This window comes from Corvus hawaiiensis, chromosome 7 (genome assembly GCF_020740725.1).
Source record: "Corvus hawaiiensis isolate bCorHaw1 chromosome 7, bCorHaw1.pri.cur, whole genome shotgun sequence".
NCBI lineage: Eukaryota > Metazoa > Chordata > Aves > Passeriformes > Corvidae > Corvus > Corvus hawaiiensis.
In genome coordinates, this window is record NC_063219.1 from 29673109 (window position 1) to 29694109 (window position 21001).

General features: G+C 42.1%; 1 protein-coding gene across 8 annotated transcripts in view; it reads right to left on the bottom strand.

Moving 5' to 3' along the window:
- SEMA5B (semaphorin 5B) overlaps window positions 1-21001 on the bottom strand; it is a 269726-nt gene that overhangs the window by 78550 nt on the left and 170175 nt on the right. For all 8 annotated transcript variants that reach the window (XM_048309256.1, XM_048309257.1, XM_048309258.1 and 5 more), the window contains one exon: window positions 1876-1938. In XM_048309256.1, coding sequence (XP_048165213.1) covers window positions 1876-1938 — 63 coding nt within the window. The remainder of the gene's footprint in view (window positions 1-1875; window positions 1939-21001) is intronic.

Consider the following 21001-nt stretch of genomic DNA (forward strand, 5'->3'; position numbering starts at 1 on the left):
TGCTGGGTCAGATCTGGACTTAGCTGGAGTAGGGCACTTCATTGCTGCCTAGACTGGTATTTTTGATGGTGCTGAATCATTTCTCTGCAGTGTAACTAACAATGAATGTACAGGGGGACTCAGCTGTGGACACACGGGTTAGAGTAGATACAGACCTGGGAGATCAGTGTTTGCTTAGCTACTGCAGAATCCTTCTGCCTTTGTGCCTTCCTGTCTTCTTGTCAGACTCTTAGTCAACACCTTTGTTTGCCATAATTAGTATGACAAGAAGTGCCTAACAGTCAGTTTAATTACTGTTCCTCCAAACTTCACTCATGGTCACTGGACCCACCAAATGATTTCAAGCTCTGTTTCATAATCAGCATAAACTCAGCTGTTCAGAGCATTATCCTCAAGAAATTTTTTTGCAAACCCTTTGCAGTGTGAGAAGGCAGCAGTGAAGATACTCAGACCATTGGTTACTTTTGGCATAACAGTAACAAAGATAGATTGAAATTACCCTAGAATTTGTTCAGTCACATGCATGGCTTTATCCAGGGGTTGACAAAATAATTCCGGGTTACAAATTTAAATTCTTCATGAACAACAGGATACAACTTAAATCTTACGTACTTTACAAAGGAAGAAAAGAGGAAAAGCCTTTCTTTGCACATCTAACGTGCAAATACCATAAATTCAAAAATTCCTCATGTCTTAGATTTTGGAGTTTTTCAATTTTGTCCTACTTATTATCATTGCTGGCCGTGTTTGGTGTTTGCCCATCCCAATCCATTTTGCCTCCATGTTGATTTCCTGCATAATGTAGTTTCTACATGAAACTCTAGCATATGTTCTAGGATACCCATACTCCTGTTCTCCACAGCTACATGAAGCAAATTGTTGCCTATCTGCTAGCTTTTTTGTGTGTGTGTGTATAAACAAGTTAATACAGTAACCACATAAAGTTTATTATATAAAATTATTGTCAATGGAAGATCAGATAATCCTGTGTTTAAAGCAGCAAACTGGAATGTGGCAGATTCTAGCATTTTGGGCCAGCCACACAATCACTCTCTGCTTGATTGTCCGTGTCTAAGCAAAGATTTTGCTTATCCTGTCTTATCCCTTGTCCAGCTCCTCTGGTTTGGACTGAGAGCTCTTTGCAGTGTTGTATTAAGCACAATAGCAACCAGAGGGTTCAGCTGAAGCCTGAAGATTTTTGAAGAGCACAAATATCACATTTGAAAATCAAAAACATTTCCTGCTTTTAGATAGATGCCTTTGTTTTAGCTTCTCAGAAGAAGAGTGGAAAGGCCCTGTGGCTGAATCAGAAATGCCTGCAAACTCTGGACTTCTGGGACAGCACGTGCTAGTTCAAGTAATTCTTACTTCAAACTGCAGTTTAACAGAGTGCACCTGCCTCTGAAGCAGCTCTGTGACATTCAACCTGAAGAGACTGCAGTGTGCTAGCAGATTCAATCCACACCTTCCAGGGAATTACACAACTATGAACACTAACTGCAAGCAAGCATTGAATCCCATGGGGCTGAATGCCAGTGGCTCATTGCTAAGGACCTGGGCTAAGCCAACCTTCCTGGCCTCACACCCCACTGCAGGATGCTACCCCTGGCTTGCCACCACTCTGCTCCCTGATGTGTTACAAATTGTGTCCTCTCCAGCAGTGAAATCACCTTTCAATTTCATGCAGAGCAAGTGTAATAACTTGGACAGGGGGCCTTTGAAGTGGCTTGCTTGGTGGTGCTTATACACATGTGGTAGGAGAGCTAAACTGCTGCAAATTTGCAAGCTCGAACTGGTGTCAGACATTCTCTGTGTGGATTTCACATGTTGCAAATATATTTACCCGTAACATCATTGTAGCAAAGCAAAACTTACCTCTGTTTTCCCTTTACTTTGACAGGACCTCCTGGTGTCCTCATCTGAACCCCATGCTGTTGCCTGAAAAACCAAAATGCACAAGTCACGCAGGAACGCCACCAACCACCATGTCTGGAGAGTCCCAAAACAAAAGCAAGTATCTCCAGCCAATTCACACAGCCCAATTTAAAAGCAGCATTGTGACAGTAAACATGTATCTAACTCCCACTGTGCTCACAGAGCACACAAATGATAAATAGATGAGAAGTCCAGAGGCAGTGGGATGCAGTGGCAACTGGGATGTTCACAGAGGACAGCCTTTAATTTACATGTAAATATAACTTCTGATCATCATTCAGCTGGAAGGTCCAAGACATAAGCCCCACACACCAAGTCATCACATTCTTTTTAAAGAGGACAGTGCTGTATAAACCCCCAGCTTTCATCACCAGAAAGAAAACTTCCCTACAGCAAAGTCCAACAGTTCTGCACAAATCTGTTGGTCTTCTTAAATTTACCCCCAAGATTATCACCTTTTAAATAACCCTGGAATGAATCAAGCTGGATCAAAACTGGGAGCTGACAGGTGAAACCCAGAGAGGTGGGAAGAGGGGAGAAAGGTTGATGGTGATTTGTGATGCCAGACAAGTGGGGTCAGGTCCTGAGGTAGAGTAAAACACATTAGGGCTGAGGGCACTATTGACTGGGGGCTGAGAGCATGTGTGGTCCCCAGTTGCCTCTGACTTCTTCAGAATGAACAGCCCCTTCCTTCACAAGAAAAGTCAAGACCAGAAAAGCTGCATTAGAGAGAACTTTTAGATTTAAAATATTTAGCAACATTCCAAACTATTCAGTGCCCTCCCCAGTTTTCCTCCCTTCAGCGCTTTTTAAAAATAGTCGTAACAAATTCAACCAGGTGTTGTTAGCTGGAGGTGAAAATACATATAAATATCCATACTATACATAATACGTCATTCTGAGTACCAGAAAAATAGCTCTGTTACATAGGAAAGGCCAGGCTCACAAAGTTCAGATAAAGATCCAAAGCTCCCCTAACAGAGCCAGGTTTTCTTTATTTTTATTTTCCTCAGTCCATTACCAACAAAGGAAATAGCTTCAAAGTTCGGTCCGGATCTGAACTCTTCTTGAACTTCTCACTGCAGCCAATATACTTTTTAAACCCTGGGCTGCCATGGAAATTGTCCCCTTGATACATGATAAATCCAGTTTTTTGCAGGAGAAAGTTGGGAAACCACTAAAAAGAGAGGATGAATTTTCCCACTCCCAGCTCAGGTCCATGAAGGCACTCATTCAGACCTACAAGAAATGCAACCAGCCAGGAAATGCATTTATATACAACATTTGGGGAAACAATATTTCTATCTCATTCCAAAAGGAAAAAAAAAAAAGGCATCTCTCCATTAGCTGAGCATTCCATTCAGTTTGGCTTGAAATAAAGACTTTACGAGCACAGGCAAAGATCTGGTGAGAAGGGAAGAGCACAGGTCTTTCCCTGGAAGCCACTTGGGAAGTACCTCCCATATACTGCAGTCCAATCCATGGTGAAGGCCAAAAGCTTGTGCCTCAGAAGTGTTTTTGTGAGAGCTGGGATAAGTCCTTGCTGAAAAGCATCATTCAGTCATATCCTGAGAGCGAATGTCGCTGGGTGACAGAGCTCACACTGTAAGCCATCATAGGAGAACAAGGAATTTTGCCTGGTGGCTACCAGGGGCCCTTGACACCAGAAGAGCAACTGCACAGCAGCATTTTGATCTGCAATCCCAGCTCTAGCCCATGCTCATTAAACTAGAGTGTCCTTGTACCTTCAATCAAGTTTCGACAATTTTAATTAAAAAAAAAAAAGAGAACGATATTCAGAAAAGAAATTGCTTACTGGAAGGCCCTTCTTCCCATTTCAAAACCAGAGACAGAGAACTTTCCATTGTACAGCCCAGTTCACCTTAACAGTGCTTGACAGGAGAAAATGAAAACAAAAATCGTTGGTTGCTTCAGCAATCGATGCTGCTTCTCTGCAAATACTCTGGGTCATCTGGGATTGCAGCAATGCAACACAGAAGAATTTGGCCTCCCAGGGGTCACCCAGCTCTTCCTGCCAGACACCTGCACCACAGAATTTCCAGGCATGTTGCAAATGTAGCTCTAGTCAGAGCACTGTTCTCCTCCAGCCATGTTCTGATGTGTCTAAATGTTTTCTTTTATTAGGCACATTGCCCTTCAGCCTTCTGAAGCACTACCTTGATGAGTCTAGTGATAAAGAAGATCTTGGTGATGGCCCAAATTATAGCAACATGTTGTTTGTGACTGCACCATTAGTCAGGGTGCACTTCATTAGAGCTAAGCGGATAATTAAGCAATATGGCAATCCAGAATATGTTTTACAAGTCCCACACGTCTTTGTTAGGACAGGGAGGAGCTAGCTTGAGGGCTGAGTAACTCCAATGACCTCTGGTGACTCAAAGAAAATATTCATGACCCTGCAAAGCAGAACATCTTGACAATAATAAAAGTATAATTGCAAAGCCAAGCAGCTAGTGTGCACTTAAATATTTGTACTGCAAGGTCTGCTGACCTACAGCCTAGACAAGGCCTTGTGCTGGACTCCCAGGAGCCCACACACATCTGTGGCCATGGCCTGTGGCTTGGACCTGGCTAGGCTCAGACCTCTGAGCCTGGGGCTCTCACATGAGCTCTCCAGCATTGTTTGGTTCCTTTACTTGACTGATCAGCTGTCTTTTCAGGTCAAAATGTCTCATCCTTGTCACCTCTGTTGCCTTGGTCTCCTCTGTGCAAACTCTCTGTGTGATGCTGGTGCTCTGTATCCTCTCACTGGTGTATCCAAGCCCCTCCTCCAGAGATGAGCATATGTTCTTCCTCTGCCTTAGATCCATTTTGTCCCAGGATCAAATTAATGAACATTTGACAGAGCAACTTTCAGAAAGATGTCTCTCTCTGGAGTGCATCTGTGTGTACCCATGTATTTATCAGTGAGGCAGAGACCTATTTAATACTTGCATGACACCACAGCACTGTAAGAGATGCTTTGTACTTTTGCTTCCTTACCTGATCATAATACTTTTCAAAAGCCAGGTTCTTGAACAATGGCTTAGGTGCCTCTCCTCCCTTTCCTCGTCTCCCTTAATAAATCAAATTATTTTCTCTCTTTTTTTACTGCTTTAACTGCCTCTGCACACTTGGATGAGGTACAAACTGTATCCACCAGATGTTTTTGGTCACTCTGTTGGGATATCATTCTGAATTTATGATTAATTTTCTCAGTTGTCTGAGACATTTAAGTTTCTCAGCCCCAGAAAACACATCTGGCATTATTTTTATAACTCCTGCTACATATGTCAGTCAAAAGCAGTACACATCTCTGGACCCAAATGCAATAAAACAACTTTCATGGCGTCATGGAAGACAGTCTGGATGAAGACATGACAAACCTTGAAGCAGGGCTATATCCAAATACAGGACAATATGTACTTACCATGTGCTTAAGCAACCAAACAAACAGCTTTTTTGGCTGTCAGGGTGTCAGCAATTCCTCCCATTACATCCTTATCAAGAGCACTCCAGCTTTTCATGCTACCTCCTTACAAACTCTCAAGTATCTCTTCCCTCATGCATTTCCAGAAGAAAAGCAGTTTCTAACAGTGTTTCCAGCCACTTTGAGGACCTCCCCTATAACCACATGGCCCATTTGCAGAATGGGGTACGCAGATTTACGTGCCATATGAAGGGAACGGCTCAGGGCTGCAGCTGCTGTGCAAGATGAGCCACGCAAACCAGGGGCAGGACTGCCCAGCCACCTGTGCAGACAGACACCAGAGGACAAGCAACTTTGGCCCTGAACTGAAAATGCAAATAAATGTGCCTTCCTTCAGCCTATGTGCAAGGACAGATGGTCCTTCACATCTCTGTTTCTTGAGTTCTACACAGGCAGATTTTCTCAATTATTAAAAAAATAAAAATTGAATGTTTGTGTATTATTTCTGCATTTTTAGGAGTCCCATGAAGGAGACAATCACAGAGAAGCAGTCGTGTATACAATCACATGTACCTGGTGCAACATTGCCCAACTAGAAATTAACAGGAATGGGCCACAATAGCCACTATTCAGTGCATATCTGAATATTCAGAGGTCACACCCGGACACAGAGAGAAAGAGTTAATGTCTCTCCCAATAAATTATGAGCTTCACAGTTTGCTACCAGTTCTGACTGCAGATCAACAGTGCTCTAGAATTCTAGCTCATCATGTGCTGTCACATCAGTTATTCAGCACACACTGCTGAGAGCAGCTTTCTAGATACATTTATTTAATTACCTGCACATCCCGGTGCTGGCATCCAAAGTGCCTGCCTGTCACTAGCAAGTCTTGTTATCAATAGTTATGTGCATCCTCAACTGCTAATGTGAAAATTTCTTAGACTTCTATGGACCAGCTTTTACACTCAGGTCAGCAATTTATAATTACTTCAACACCACAGTATGAATTTATAGATTATGCATTCACTAATCCCTGCACTGTACTTGCACAACACAGGTTGCAGGTTTTCATGCAAAACCAGAACATTGGTTTAAAGCTGGAAAGTTAAGATTGGAGGAGAATGTTACATACATATTTATCAACTAAACCCATTGTTAATTAGACCTATCTATGGTGTTTTATTACAAACCTATCTATCTGTTACCAACCTCACTTCAGTGAAACAAGTGCTCCATGCAAACCAGTTTCATGCCCGCAGACAGACCCACAATCACGCTGTTCTCTCCTATTAGGAGAAAAATGTGTAATACCAGAATGCACATTGTGTATGTTTGAAAGGAAACAAAAAAACCCTCAAGTACAAGCTTACTAGAAAAAAATAACAAACCCAAGAAACAAAACCACCACAAAACAAACAAACAAGCAGCCCCCCCCCCAACCCCTCCCCCAAATCAGGTACTGATTCTGTGAGATGCCAGTTTTTTCTAGAAGGTACTGTGTTCCTCAGGTTTCTGCTACTGTCAGCAGATGCAGAAGCAAAAGCAGCACCTTGTGTCCCAGGCTCGGGCGTGCAGGGATTGCTGACGCAGGAGTTTCCATTTCCATCAACCATCCACAGTGCCCACAGGAGACTTCCCAACCTGCCCACGGATTGCAAGGTGATTTTGGTTCTCTGCTTGTGCTGCGAGGGCACCCCGAGCAGAGCCTGCCAGTCACATCACCCTTTGCTGAGTTATGCATGAGGAAGGAGGGCAGGAGGTGCTGTGCTGTGGCAGCTATTGTGCACTAGAGACCTGAACTGGCAGAGTTATTCCTTTCCCTGGGTTTTTATTTACATCTTCCTTTCCAGTAGCGGTACAAGGCACTAGTATGTTCAGAAAAAGGTACCTCTGAAAAAAACCAACCAATTTGCTTCCTAAATTCCATGTACAGGCCAAAAATCTCTTCGTCTTTTATTTACATTCACAAAATTTTTTTGGATCAGCTCATTTCACAGCAAGGTATGGAAACTTTTCTTCGAGTCTCCGGAGAGAAGAACATGGAGGGACTGTGCTTCTGGCCTGCATATAAAATCTGCCAACTGTAATGTAAATAAAGCAAATATTTACACACCCAACTGGACCAGTTTCGCTTAATCACATTCTTAGGGACTTTGCTAAATTGGGGCGCAGAGTCATTCCCACAGTGGCTGCTCAGAGGCTGGTTCATTCCTGTACAAGATGCCAGCCTCAGTCTTTCCATCCATGTTGTTTTGAATATCATTGCTTGTCAACACTGAAAGATTGAAATTCTCAGAACTCAGGGTTCCAACACATCCATACTGATGAACAGATTTCAGATGTCTAAAATATCACCCATAGATTCTTGCTGATAATGACAAATCCATTTCGCAACAGTTCCCCTATGTTTCTGTATACTTTGTAGTGTCTACATAATATGGCAGCAGTGTAGATCTACCCCTCTCTGGGCAAATGCTGTTGCATTTAAAAGAAATTGATAAATGCTGGGTCTTACAGCACTTAGAATAAAAAAGTCTTTCAAAGAAGTTCTATAGGCTGGATGCAGAAAATCCATGAAGAGGTTTTTCCATTTCTATGATGTTTACTGTGAAAATATTTCTGCAACTCTTTAGCTATTTCTTCTCTATGTAATCCACCAGAACTTCTCCATAAATACTTGTTGCCTTAGTCTAAAAGTGGAAAGTTAAATTCCCTTTTTGAAGCATTGGTTCTCGTCTCTTGAGGACAAGTAACATTTACAGTGCTCCATAAAAAGTAACTTTTTGAAATCTAACTTTTTTATAATAAAACACAGTAGCTTAATACCCTAGAGGCCATTTCTGAAGTTCCAACACTGGTAATTTATTAAAACTGTGATAAGTATGTCTGATAAAAAGATAACTAATACCGAAAGAACAGAATGCCAAACTTCAATAATTAGTTCTGCTTCACACTGCAGTATATAAATTGCAGATCACTGCTGCGTGCAGTGACAGGTATGAGGAATGATCACTGAATTCAGTCGATTCATTGCGGGGAGAGGAGGGGGTTTGGATGAAGGGAATTGCATTGTGTGTTATCAAATTATTAATTGATTTCCCTTAAGTGATCTCAGATCCTTCAAGATGTAAAACTCAAGCTGTTTGCTCCATTTAAACCCATAGAGCCCAACAACAGACTGGCCCAGTCACATGGCTCTTCTGGAGTGGCTGGACAGTAACTCAGCTGGGGAAGACCTTAAATGTAACACTTGGAAGATGGAGGTTGGCAAACAAACAAACAAACAAGTGAAAAAATCCATCCGTGGGTTTCAGTTCCCACGACCTTAATCTCTGAATCAGACCTTCTCTCTACAAACAAATGTCAGCATCTTGCTATACAGCGATCGCTTTTGGCCTGGCATTTATTGGCTGCTGAACACAATCACTCACTCGTTCATGCCAGAGAAGAAGTGGCTGCTTCATACTGGCATAGTAAGGATGGAATAATCCATCAGAAAGAAGGACGTGCTCATTTTAAGAATGGATATTTCACTCAGTTCCAAATAACACCATCTTTGGATATTCATGTTTCTCTGCCTCCTGGACTGTTACCACATCCTTGCAAAGAGAAATGCAGTAGTCTGAGGTATGTTCCTCTGCCCTGGTTCACCTGTTGCACAAAATAATGGTGTCCATCCGCACTCAGCAGACCAATAGATAGGGAGGAGAGTTTTCAGAAGACTGACTTTGTTCTCTTGGGTTTCATTCTTAAGCCTTGCTGATTTAGAGTAGAGTCTGTCCTCCCACTTTATGTTTCCAGGCACACCTGGACAGGGCACCACTCTAACACCTGGTAGAGCAGGGCCCCAGACTCCAGTAAGGGAGCTCTACTCTTTTGATCAAGTTATCCCAGCCCTAATGAGGTCCTGTACCTCAGCTGAGTCATGGTCACTCACCCTGCTCATGGTCCTCCTGTATCTCAGATGCAAGATAAAATGCTTCACAGTTTTCCTCCTGTGCGCAGCTCTGCAGTAAGTGGGTAAACCCATGTACCACAGTTGTGTGTCTGTGCCTAAAGGCACAGTCTGCTCTCCACTGCAAATGTTATTTTTTCAGAGAGCATTTTTAGCTGCTGTGAATTCTTTGCTGGTCAATGTTCCTGGTTTTCTCCCTTTCACAGCTTCAAAGTCCCTTGTTATTTACTTGTATTATAGAAGCACATAGAGGAGTGAACTGAGATTGTGACCCTTTATTTCTAGGCAATAAACATACTGTGGGAGAGAATTTCTGTCTGAGACCATTTACAATCTAAACAGAAAACACAGGCACATGGGAGGAAGGGAAAACCAGAAGCACAGAGGGGTCAACTGACTAGGAACAGCCACTGAGCATGTCAGAGGCAGAGATGAGCACTGACCTTTGCTCTCTTGAGGACTAAAAACTTTCCTGTCTAGCACAAATGACTTCTTAGACAGCATTTTTTTGCTAGTGTCATAAAATACGTCCACTGAATCAGTGGTGCGTGAGGCAGTGGGGTTAGAGATTAGAACAATGGGCAAGACTTCGTGTATCCTGTCCACTTCTTTCTGACATCTTGGGGCATGGCCACAGTCTCATCTACAAAAAGAAATTTGAGTTTTTGTGCCTTCAACTTCCATTTGTCCTGCAGGAGATTCCATTAAACAACATAAGGTCTGTAAATCTGACACTCCCCCCTCTCTGCAGTGTCAGGTAGGAATTTACAGCTCCAGACTATGCATTCCCTTATCTAAAAGGAGCATTGTATGAGGCTTAGCAGATCACGGTTTCTACAGTGTATCCAAATGGAAGCACTGTACAAGTACAAGGTTTTATTATTAAAGACGATTGTCTAAAGATTTAGTAAAGAACATTTGATACCAAGTGCTAAAACTAAAACAGTATTTTCTAAGATAAACAACAGCCATGTACAGATTACAGCTTTTTTCAGCTCTTCAGGAATTTTAGTGTACAAAGAACATGTTACAACGGAGCAGCCGGCTCTGTCTTAGGTGCTGTCAAACTAAAATTCGTATTTGAAGCACGCAGATTATCTTGCCACTGCTTTATTTTCAGTAACTCTGCTGTAAAACATTTGTAACTTGATGCTGAATCCCATACAGAAGAGAATTTGAGCTTTTTTACATAATGGAATTTTGTCATCCAAATTTGCAGTTTTCATAGGACCTGTGAGCCTCCACTGCAGCCCAGGACTCCCTGTACAAGCCTGTGTAGGTATAGCCTTGCCAAAATGCATTATAAGTAAAGTGCAATAATAAATGAGGCATCAGGTAGCAGTGGACGGCGGAGCACCGAGAGACAACAGAGCACAACCACACAAAAGGGAAAGGTCACAGCTCAGCAGCCACATAACTCATTGTGAGGTTTTCGTAACCAGAACAATTTTATTAAATCAGGGCTGGGATTCTTCTGAGACACAAAGGGGACACAAATGGGAGAAAGCAAGAGGAAAACACACATTAACCAAGGGCAGGAGAGATGCTGGCTTAATGGGCTGATTCAAAGCAGGGTAAACCTCTTACTGACAGTGATAAGCAGGTTTGTGGAAGACCCTTAAAACAAGCACTAATGCAATGCCACAAGGATACATCCAAAGAGAGGGGAATCAGTGTAGGGTACAAAGATGATGGAATGCAGAGCTGTCCATAATGATAAAGAAAGGAGTGCACGCTCCGCTCTGACTGTAAGCTGAGCTTTGACAGTTACATATTTACACAGCAATGTTAGATGAGCACGCCAACACGATGCTTTGGAAGGAAGATACAGCTCTGAAGGAGAGAGATAAAGATGGCACTGCATTTCTGTTTCCACTATCTAGTGTTTATATTTTTATCATTTTATGTAAAGAAAAATGTCAGTCTGTGACAATGATTTCATTTACTTGGTGATCTACTTCATCTACTTTGCTTTCATGTGCTTAACAGTGCAATGATTTAGTTGCAAGTTCTATATGGGAATGCTTATCTTTCCCATGAACGCTATTGTTTTTAAGCGTGAAAAAGCATGTATGGGCCCAAATATAAATTGATAGTTTCAGTAAGCTGGGGTGCTAGTGAAAAAAGACCTTGAAGCTCCCACCTGTAGCCAGTTTAGAATGAATGATGACATCTAGAACTGGAGAACAGCAGAGGGGATGTCGGGGAAAGATGACTCTGTTTTTCCTATTAGTGCAGACCAAAAGCATACAGAAACTAAGATGAGCTTTTAGCACACTGGGTAATTAACAGCCACAGTAGAATTTGGTTTCTTGCCATGTCACATTCAGTTTACAGCTTAGGATAACAAACATTTACAAAATGTACTGGAGATTACAGAGACATAAGATTATATGTTAAATCAATAAAATAACTAAATAAAGAGGTTTAAATATACTGAGGGGAAAATAATTAAAGAAAAATTTCACTGCAGTCAAGCACAGGTCAGGAATATAAATACAGCTGAGGCACAGGCAGGTGCAGTTGTCACTGGCCAGGTGGGTATCACATAGTACTATTTCTCATAGCACCAGCACTGTTTATTCTGTAAAGAACAGGCTTTGTTTTGGGGTTTCTTTTCTTCAGTTGATACAAACAAGGTACAACAAGCTATTTCTAAGTGAGCCAACGAATGGAGTCACAGCAGTGGTTTCCCCTGATATAGTGGAAGCAATTCTTCTTTCGAGGCTCCTCTACCGCCAAAAGATGTCCATCTCCACCCCTTTATGTTCTTTGGCAGAGTCACCATTCAGAACCAAATCCCTCCTTCTTCTTTGTGGCCTCTGCTGATAGATGTGACAAGACTTTTAAGCAGCCTCCTCTTACTGTTTTGCACAATGATTTCTGGAGTAGGAGGTTCAAAACCCCCTCCAATGGACCAGCCCATATTCAGTACAAAATCAATTTACCATGGCTATAGTCTCCTTTGTATTTCTGCATCAAGCAAAGCGATTTTGTTCTCCTTCACTTTTCTGCTCTGGGTTTCCTTGCCATTGTAACTCTTTGAAACTCACTGTTTATGGAGAGATGTTAAGGGTACTCCACTATGCATTTTTTTCATTCCCTCCCCCTCTGCTTATGGACAAATCCTACACAGTCAACGGAGTGCAACTTTGTGCACCCGCGTTAAGGGTTCAGCTATGAAAAGCAATCTTTCTATATGCTTCAAACCGAAAATGTAATTGCTGAAGCACATGTGAAACCTCTGTGTATTATCAGCTTTCTAAAGCGGGGAAGTCTTGCATTTTTTATTCCTCTCCAGGTTACATCATTGAATATACTTGTTCAGCATTTATTTGTTTGCTTTGAGAAGAAGCTAAAATAAGTTTAAGGAACTGTCCAATTTGGATCTGATTCTCACAACAATTAGGCTAAGATTCAGGAATCAAAATCAGCACTTCCTGCAGTATTAAAGAGACTAATGAAGAACTAAGATGACATTTTCACTGTTCTGTGCCTCTTGTTTTTCTTTAGGGAAATCTCATCTATTGCATTGGGGGGTGCTAATACTCTTTCAGATGACAAACATGGCAATATATTCTCATTAAAATTGTGTAAGAGGTTGAACATGGTTTGAGTCTTGCCTTGGCTTGGAAAAAAAAAGGGGGCAGTGCACAATTAAACAAATAAATGTGCATGTGATTTACTTTATCCTATCAACATTCTTTTCTGGTTGTGCACTTAGGCTTAGTGTAGTACAACCAAAAGGGAAAAAAAAAAGGCACTGGAAATCTTTAATTAAGTGAAAGCTGCATTATTGAGACCAAACGAAAGCTTTGAGACTACTTTAATGAGCCAAGGCCAGTCTTGTGCAAGCCAGAGAGATTGGGAAAGTTTTGCAAGGCTGGCTGAAAACAGAGATCCTGCCTGAGCCTGCCTGTACCACAGGAACTTAAGTGAAACCAGACTCTCCCTCTTGCTCTTCCCCAATATAAAGTAATAGCTTTTGAGCTTCAATAATATGGGTAGAAAGGAGTCTTTGTACTTTCCCTATTCAGTTCAGCAGATGCATGTCTGAATTTCCATTTGTTTTCTAGCACACCCAGAAAAAATATCTAGACCTTGTTCCTACTATGATTTTGATGTCTACTGCAGAAACACATGAAGCACATGGACTACTCAGCTGCATACTGCTAGGCATTTCTGCTAAAAAATTAAAAGCCAATTCTGCCCCAGTGAGCCTAAATCCTAGGGTAGAGGTGAAACACAACACATGGCTGCAAAAAACAGGCAGAAACAACAAGAGGGACCAGTGAGATGACTGATATTTGCAATCAGGGAGTACACATGGTGCACAGGCAAGTGTGGTGTAAGCTTCCCAGGAAGGTGTGTTGGCAGCACACATAGATTTCGACCTTTAGACTCTCTGGCTTCTATGGGGTTTGGTGCTCAGCATCACAAACTGTCAGAAAACGCCATTTTTGATAAATCACTAATAACCAAGAATAAGTAGAACCTTTCAGAAATTACCAGGCTGGGCTGGAAGGGAAAGTCAGCAATGAAAAGTCCTCCATGTTTAATAAAAGAGATTTCAGTACTTTTTTATTGTTCTATAGCTACATTGCGCATTACATCTCTGCTGTCCTCCACCAGGTGCCTAACGTTCTTGATAAGCTAATTACAGCCTTCTGCTTGTTTCATGTCAAGCTTAACTCCCAGTCTGAGCCTAGCCTGCAGTTCTGGCATGTATTTTCCTTAATCTAAGACCATCTGTGCTCCATCAGCAAGGAACACTTAAATACAGAAAAAGTGAAGAACCAAAAGTGTAGAATTCCCTGTATCCTGCCTCCAACTCCTCTCCCCAGCACTTCCAATTAAGTGTGAAGCCAACATCCATCCAGTACTAAATACACTGGAAGGCTCTAAGGAGGCTACAGTTATCCACAGATGCAGCAATACTTTTCAGTGGTCAGTAGGGAAATGACAAGCCAAAAAGGACCTGAATCTCTCAATTTCCTCATATCAAGAGCTTCAGAATTCAAATACCACCACATCCCCAGCAGCATATACAGTGGGTGAGTCCAGCACTTGATCAGTATAAATCAAATACTTGTCTCAGAGAAGAGCAAGGAGTCACAGTTTGGGGAAAAGAAGCAATGGGGTTGATTTATGAAGAATCCAAATGGTATTTCTCAAATCTATTGTTTATTGGAAGTGCACTACAGCTGAAATCAAAACTGGACTGCAACATTAGGGAAGATGGCTCTCTGCCACTCCTGTCCCACCACCAAAATTTCAAGTGCTTCTAAGCCCTACTACACCCTCACTGCCCAGCCCAGCTGGACATAGCACCTGCCTGCTGCCACTGCCAGCGGCCAGAACCTGACCACTGTGCTCGGCATCCATCCACCCATCTTCCTCCTAAGGCTGGGAAGCAGATGCCTTCAGACTCCCTGCTTGGTCTGTCACAGTTTGCCTTGCTTCTGCCTCCTCTTTTCCAACACCAGACGTCAGCACCTGATGCTTCAGTGAGCTCTGCCAAGCTTCATCTCAACAAGGAATGTATTTGCTCCTTCTCCTGCAAAGGTGGCTCTGGTGCAGTGTCTTTTATTCCTTCCTCCCAGATCCTCTGTTCTGTTCTCCAGTCTTCACTCTCCTGGCAACCCAGGATTTATTTTTCAATTTCCTTCAGTTTGAGTCCTGCCCTTACATTCCCACTTCCACCTGGCTCTTCCTTCACCTCCAGCACATTTGCATTTGACCTCTATGAAGGTCAAAGATTCCACAAATGAGTTTTGAGAATATGCCCTATAATTAAGATGAGGGAATACAAAATGCTTCTACAATAGGATTAATGCAGCATACTTCTTTGTGCTTCTTCCATCTAGCTCCTTTCTGGTGGTTTTCAAAGCTTTCACATTTATCTTCTATTGAAAAAAAATTCTTTTCCTTGTTCTTAAATCCTCAATAACTGATCTCACAGCAAAAGCTACTAAATTTGTAACAATTATATTAGCCACATACATTTTTTCTCCTGTCACTATGTTTACCACTATTATATTTATGAACCATTGATCATTCCTTTCTGCCCCATATATCAAAATTCTCTCCTCTTAGGCAATTGCAGTTTGTCTCTTCATTATCCCAGGCTAACTTAAGATTTTTTTTTCCCCACATTCTTCATAAAGCTTAAATCACTTCTTTCTGGGTGACCTTGCAGCCTATTCAAATGGCTGCAGACCTGTCAGCCCTTTTTCCTTACTTATAAGGAAGTAAAGTACTCTTTTTCTAAAACCCCAAAACCTTACTTTGTCTCCTGTCTGAAGCAAATAATTAATAATTAAAATAATGTATGGAATTATTGACAGAAAAGTGTATCTGACAAAAACATATTTTTATTAACCCTCCCCCACATTCCTTCCAAGCTGTTCTCTTTGTTACATGAGTTTGCAGATTTATTCATATTCTAAGTATTTTTATCTGAAGGGATACATTTGTACAGCATTTTTCCCCAGCAGACCCCAACTATTCTATTCTTACATTCAAAGGTTTTAATTCAAAATGTTTAGAAAACAACTAGTGAAAAAGGGGTCCATTTTAAACACATAGACATGCTGGAATTGCCTAATTGCTTACCTAAAAAGCAGAGGCGAATATAACAACTGCTTAATACTACATCTACTTTAAATCAGAATATGACAATTTTGTAGGCTCACAGTTATGGAAAATTTCCTACATTTACAAGTGCATGTAATCACATATAACATTAAGATCTTAAACAGAAAGCCACATATTTCAGAGCGTTTCAAAAGGACGAAGTGTCATTTTCTCAGCTTCACATGTGGAGAAAAGAAAGCTCTGACTGGGGATAGCTGGAAACCACCTTACCTCTTCACAGCTGTCTGTAAGTGAAGCAGCCAGCCCATGCTATCCAAACTCTCCTTGCAGAGAATGGAGATAAATATGTCATTTTTTTGCATATGCCCTTCCCCTGACTCCTCACACTTGGTCTCCTCAGTCTCAGAATAGTCTCTACTTGGTCGTGTCACTGATAAAGATGTAACAGATAGCTATAACCATGGTGTGGTAGCTTCTAGATGAAAGAAGCATTTCGGTGACAGTAGTGTAACTTAAGATCATTGCTCCTATTAACTGCTCAAGCTACAGTGGCACCCAGCAACTCATTTATGCCCCACAGCCACATTCGCTCGCCCTCCTCCAGTGATATAACCCACCTTTCCTTTCCCATTGCCCACCCATTAGCAGGCTACCCACAGCAGCTATTGCCTGATCTTGTTCAGCTGCAGGTTTGCTGCTGCTTCTCCTCCAGCCAAAGAAAGGTTTCTGAACCTGCAAACTTTCCATCCTTCTCCAGTCAGGGTGGCTGGAGATGCCACAGGTATAGTCAAGGTTGTGCCTGTTTACCCATCTGTCCTCTTAGTGTGTGGGTTGTGCTCTCCTTGACCTCAGCCTGGGGAAGGCAGGTGAAACCTTGGAGGCCAAAGCTCTTTGAGGGTTTCAAAGGATTCGGGGATTCAGCTACACCTGCCATGCTGAGACAGGATCAATATCCTGTGGGAGTGATGAGCAAACGTTCCCATCTCAGCTCCCCAGCTCTGGGTGTCTGGTAACAGCTGTGCAGGCCACATCTGTGACTGCTCCACAGCTCCAATAATCCCCTCCTATTAGTCATTCAGAACTGCTGCGCTTAAAAGAAGCTGTAAAACACACATCAGCTAAACTGTTACTAACAGAGAAAAGAAGATTATTTACCTAGGGAAAAAAACACACATGGTAATATGAAATATGTTTACTATAAAATATTTTTTTTCTTTTTTGTAAAGAGCTCAACAGTTGGTTTTAGAGGAAATGTGAGGTCATTTGTGGGCCCTTGAGAGATGCAAATCAATAAATGGTGATTTTTTAATGCTCTCATTATAAATGACTGGATGCTAACAGGGTCAAACTTAATCCTGTGCAGAGAGCCAGGGCAAGGGACACGAATCATTTAGATCTCTCTTAAGCTCTGCTTTGAGAATAAAATGTAGATATTCCTCTGTATTCCCAGTCTTTTAAAAGCGCCAACCTGCTGGGTTTTTTTTGCAGTAATTGGCCCACGTACTCCACCGCTCATCTTGTAAGATGCCCAAGGACTCCTCTTCTGACTTCCCAGCGTGTGCGGCTCAGCTCCCACGCCGGGGATGGGTCGGGACGCCGTGTCCCAGGCAGGAGGAGCCCTTCACTGAGCGCAGAGCGCTGAGCAGCCGCAGCCCCAGCAGGATGCAGGACCTGTGCTGGGATCCGTGGGCGGGCAGCTCCCACCGCCACAAAGCCGGGCTTGCCGAGCGGGGAGGCTGCGGGAGGGATCCGCTCCCCGCCAGGACAGGGTGCAGCGGGAGCTGGCTGTGCTCGCGTGTGGAACTCGATAGGTCACTGCTCCCACAGCGACTGCTCTCAGTCAAGGTGCTGCGTTAAACCCATCCTGTGCCGGAGCCCTCCACAACGATCGTGCCACAGAGCCTTAACTGCGACAGCAGCAACTCGGAATCGCTTCCTGTGCCTTGCAGTACGCCAGCCTTTACAGCCAGCGAATAAACCACTCCCATGTCTAAAAATATCCCACATACCTGAAGCAATAAGAATTTTAAAAGCGTATTTTTATATAAATCTCATTTTGTATAAATGTTGGCTTAGGTAAGGTGTTGCCTACAACGAGAGGCTGATTTGCCTCTCAGAACATCTGCAGGGCTGGGTTTGTTGACAGCAGCCACAGATGAGTGAGTGTGTCAGAGCAGGGGACAGCCATAAGCACATGCAGATCCCCCAGAGCCTCCTGGAGCTGCTGGAGTGGGAAGCAGCCCACAGAGAAAAAAAGGGCTAAACATGCAAACCAAAATATATTTTGCAATGATAAAGAAGCAACATTGGTGACAGGAAATGAGAAGTCCAAGGAATTTATTTTTCTTTTGATTTTCATTTTTTTCTCTTCCCTTTCTAAAGGATGTCTAATGGTCCTGACTGTAAGTTGCAAGAAATAAGAGCATTAGTCTTCATTCCCTACACATAAAATGCCTGACAGGGTTATATCAAATAAAGAGTCCAATATGCTACTGTTATCAGTAAGTGACTTCAGCAGCTAATTAAATTCTCAGTTTCTAAATCCTGCTCACAATGTCTGCTGATAAAGACCAAGACTACCCCTGCAGTAATTTTGGCTTCTAGGTGAGGTGAGGCAGGGAAGGAGGGAATGACAACTAACAAATTACCCAGGGAAGCAGGCTGGCAATCCACAGCTGACATTCATCATGTAAACCTCTCACTTTACTGTGCAAGCATAACAGGGTAGTTCCCCTCTGGATGCAAATCAGCTCCATGGCCTTCACTCACTCCAAGAAGGCTGCCCTGCTTAAAGTACAAATCCAAACAGGTACAGCTCCTGGACCTCCACTATAGGGGTGCTATACCCTATGTATGTGATCCTCCTGTGTATGGGTACATATATAAAAATAGATATGTAAATATATATATAGAAGAAGTTCCTATACCATGCCTAAATACTCACTTTAGAGAGCAATTAGATTGATCATGACTAGACAGTACACTCTGAGCCAGTTTAGCAGACCTATGAATGTGCATATTGAAACATTTTTACTCACTAGAGCGTGCAGTATGTTCTTAAATCAGAGACTTCTCAAAGGAAAACTGGCATTTATTTAAAGTTAAACCTGGGCTTAAAAGCTTTGCTGATTATAAATGGACTCATGAGCTGGGTTCTCTCAGACAGAGAGGGGATGCTGTGTTCAGAAACCACTCAACACTATGGAGTGTGAGAGATTTGCTTTTTCTGCTCTCTGAACTTCAGCTGATGAGTAACATCAGCAGAAGTTTGGTTCCCAACAGCAGATGCTGGAGCCCATCACAGAGTACAGTTCCCTGCAGTGAGGAGCTGGAGAAGTGTGTCCTTGAAGGATGAGGTGTGGCCTTCAGACATGATCACCTCCAGTCTGACATGAATTATTTTCGTCCCTCATCTCTCACTCCACAAAGAAATTTCTCTCTTACATAAATCTTGGGAAGGAAGACTTGCACCTGAAAGCTGCAATCTAGCTCTTGACCAAACGTTTTAAGGAAGGGAATATTCAGGGAGTAGATTTTATTTGGGGACACGAAACCATAAGAATAAATAGCTGAATTTAACAGAAAGTTTTTCCAGGCAATATAAGCTTTATTATGGAATACCTTTAAACCTCTAGGCTGAGAGTGAGAAGTTTTGGGTGCAGATTTGGAAGGTGATTTATGAATAGATTTATATGTTAATCTGTTAATAAAAAATGTTTCATACTGATAAAATATGTGACAACCTGAACTCAGCTATGAGCCACATATTAAAGACTGCATCTGCTCTAGTAGAGATTTTGATTATGTTTTTAAATGAGGGAACTGCATTGGCCTGAAAATAAAGAAATAAACATTATATCTAGAAATATGTGCCATATAACTCAAATGTGTATCTGAGAATCTGCAAGAAACAAATAATAAACTGCTTCTGGAAACTGAAGCTTATTCCTGAATATTTCAAAATAGAGTTCCTGTCAGGCGACTCAATGGTACATAAAGATAGACAAAGTATTCTTACTCTTTCCCAAAATTACTTCCTAAACTAGATTTTAAATTGGATGATAATCTTGACATTCCAACTAGATTGAAGAAATAAATACCTTCAGCAAAGTTGGGCACCCCTGGACTTGCACTGCATATCAATGCCTAATTGTCTCATGATCTTTGAAAGGATATTTTGAAAAATAGGAACAGTTCTGGCTCAAGGATGTTTCTGCAAGGAAATCTGAAATACAATACTTTTACCTCTCTTTTACTGGCAAACCCCACAGCACTTTATAGAGAAGTGCTACAGCCCTATTTCACGTGTGAGCCAACACCAGGCAGACAAACTGGGCAGATGAACTTTACCTCAGGCATCCATGGGCAGAGCCAGCAGTACGAATTTGGCCCTCCAAGCCCCATCTGGTGCCTCTCCAGCAACTCTTGGGGATTTAAGATTTATCTAATATTTGCAAGATTTCTGATGAGTGCCAGGGCTTTATGAACATATTGTGAATCCTTAACATCTCTCAGTGAAGTATTTTCACCAGGAAAGATTACTTGAGTGACAATTTTTGCTGTCAACTATACTACTCACTGTTCCCCACTGATTTTGTTTATCATATTTTATTCAACTATACAGAGAAAAACCAAGTTAAACTCTGCCACCTCTCCTCACACTTCTATACACTTGCAGAGCATGTTTCTCATCAGCAGACATAAGTGTGGCACTACTGAGCTCTAAAGAAGTAGAAAATAATGCATTTAATGCTCGGTTTGATTCAAAGTGCAAAAGACAAAACCTGTTCCATTTGTTGCTATGTGACATATTGAGGACTGATAGCCAAGTTTTATTATTATTATTAACTACACTTTGTTGATACGCGCTGTTGATTTACCAGTGATTATGCCACAGAGTTAAAGATCCCTTCAGGGAGTAGCAGAGAGGGAAGTGTGTCTTCAGGAGCAGCTGTACAGTTTAAGAGCTTCATCTCTGTAGCAGGGATGTTGCTGCTTCTTAGATTGAGGGGAGAAAAACTGGAGTAAAACCATCCTTACCAGAAATGAACTGGATAAGTGGCTGCAGTTCATCTGCTACAGG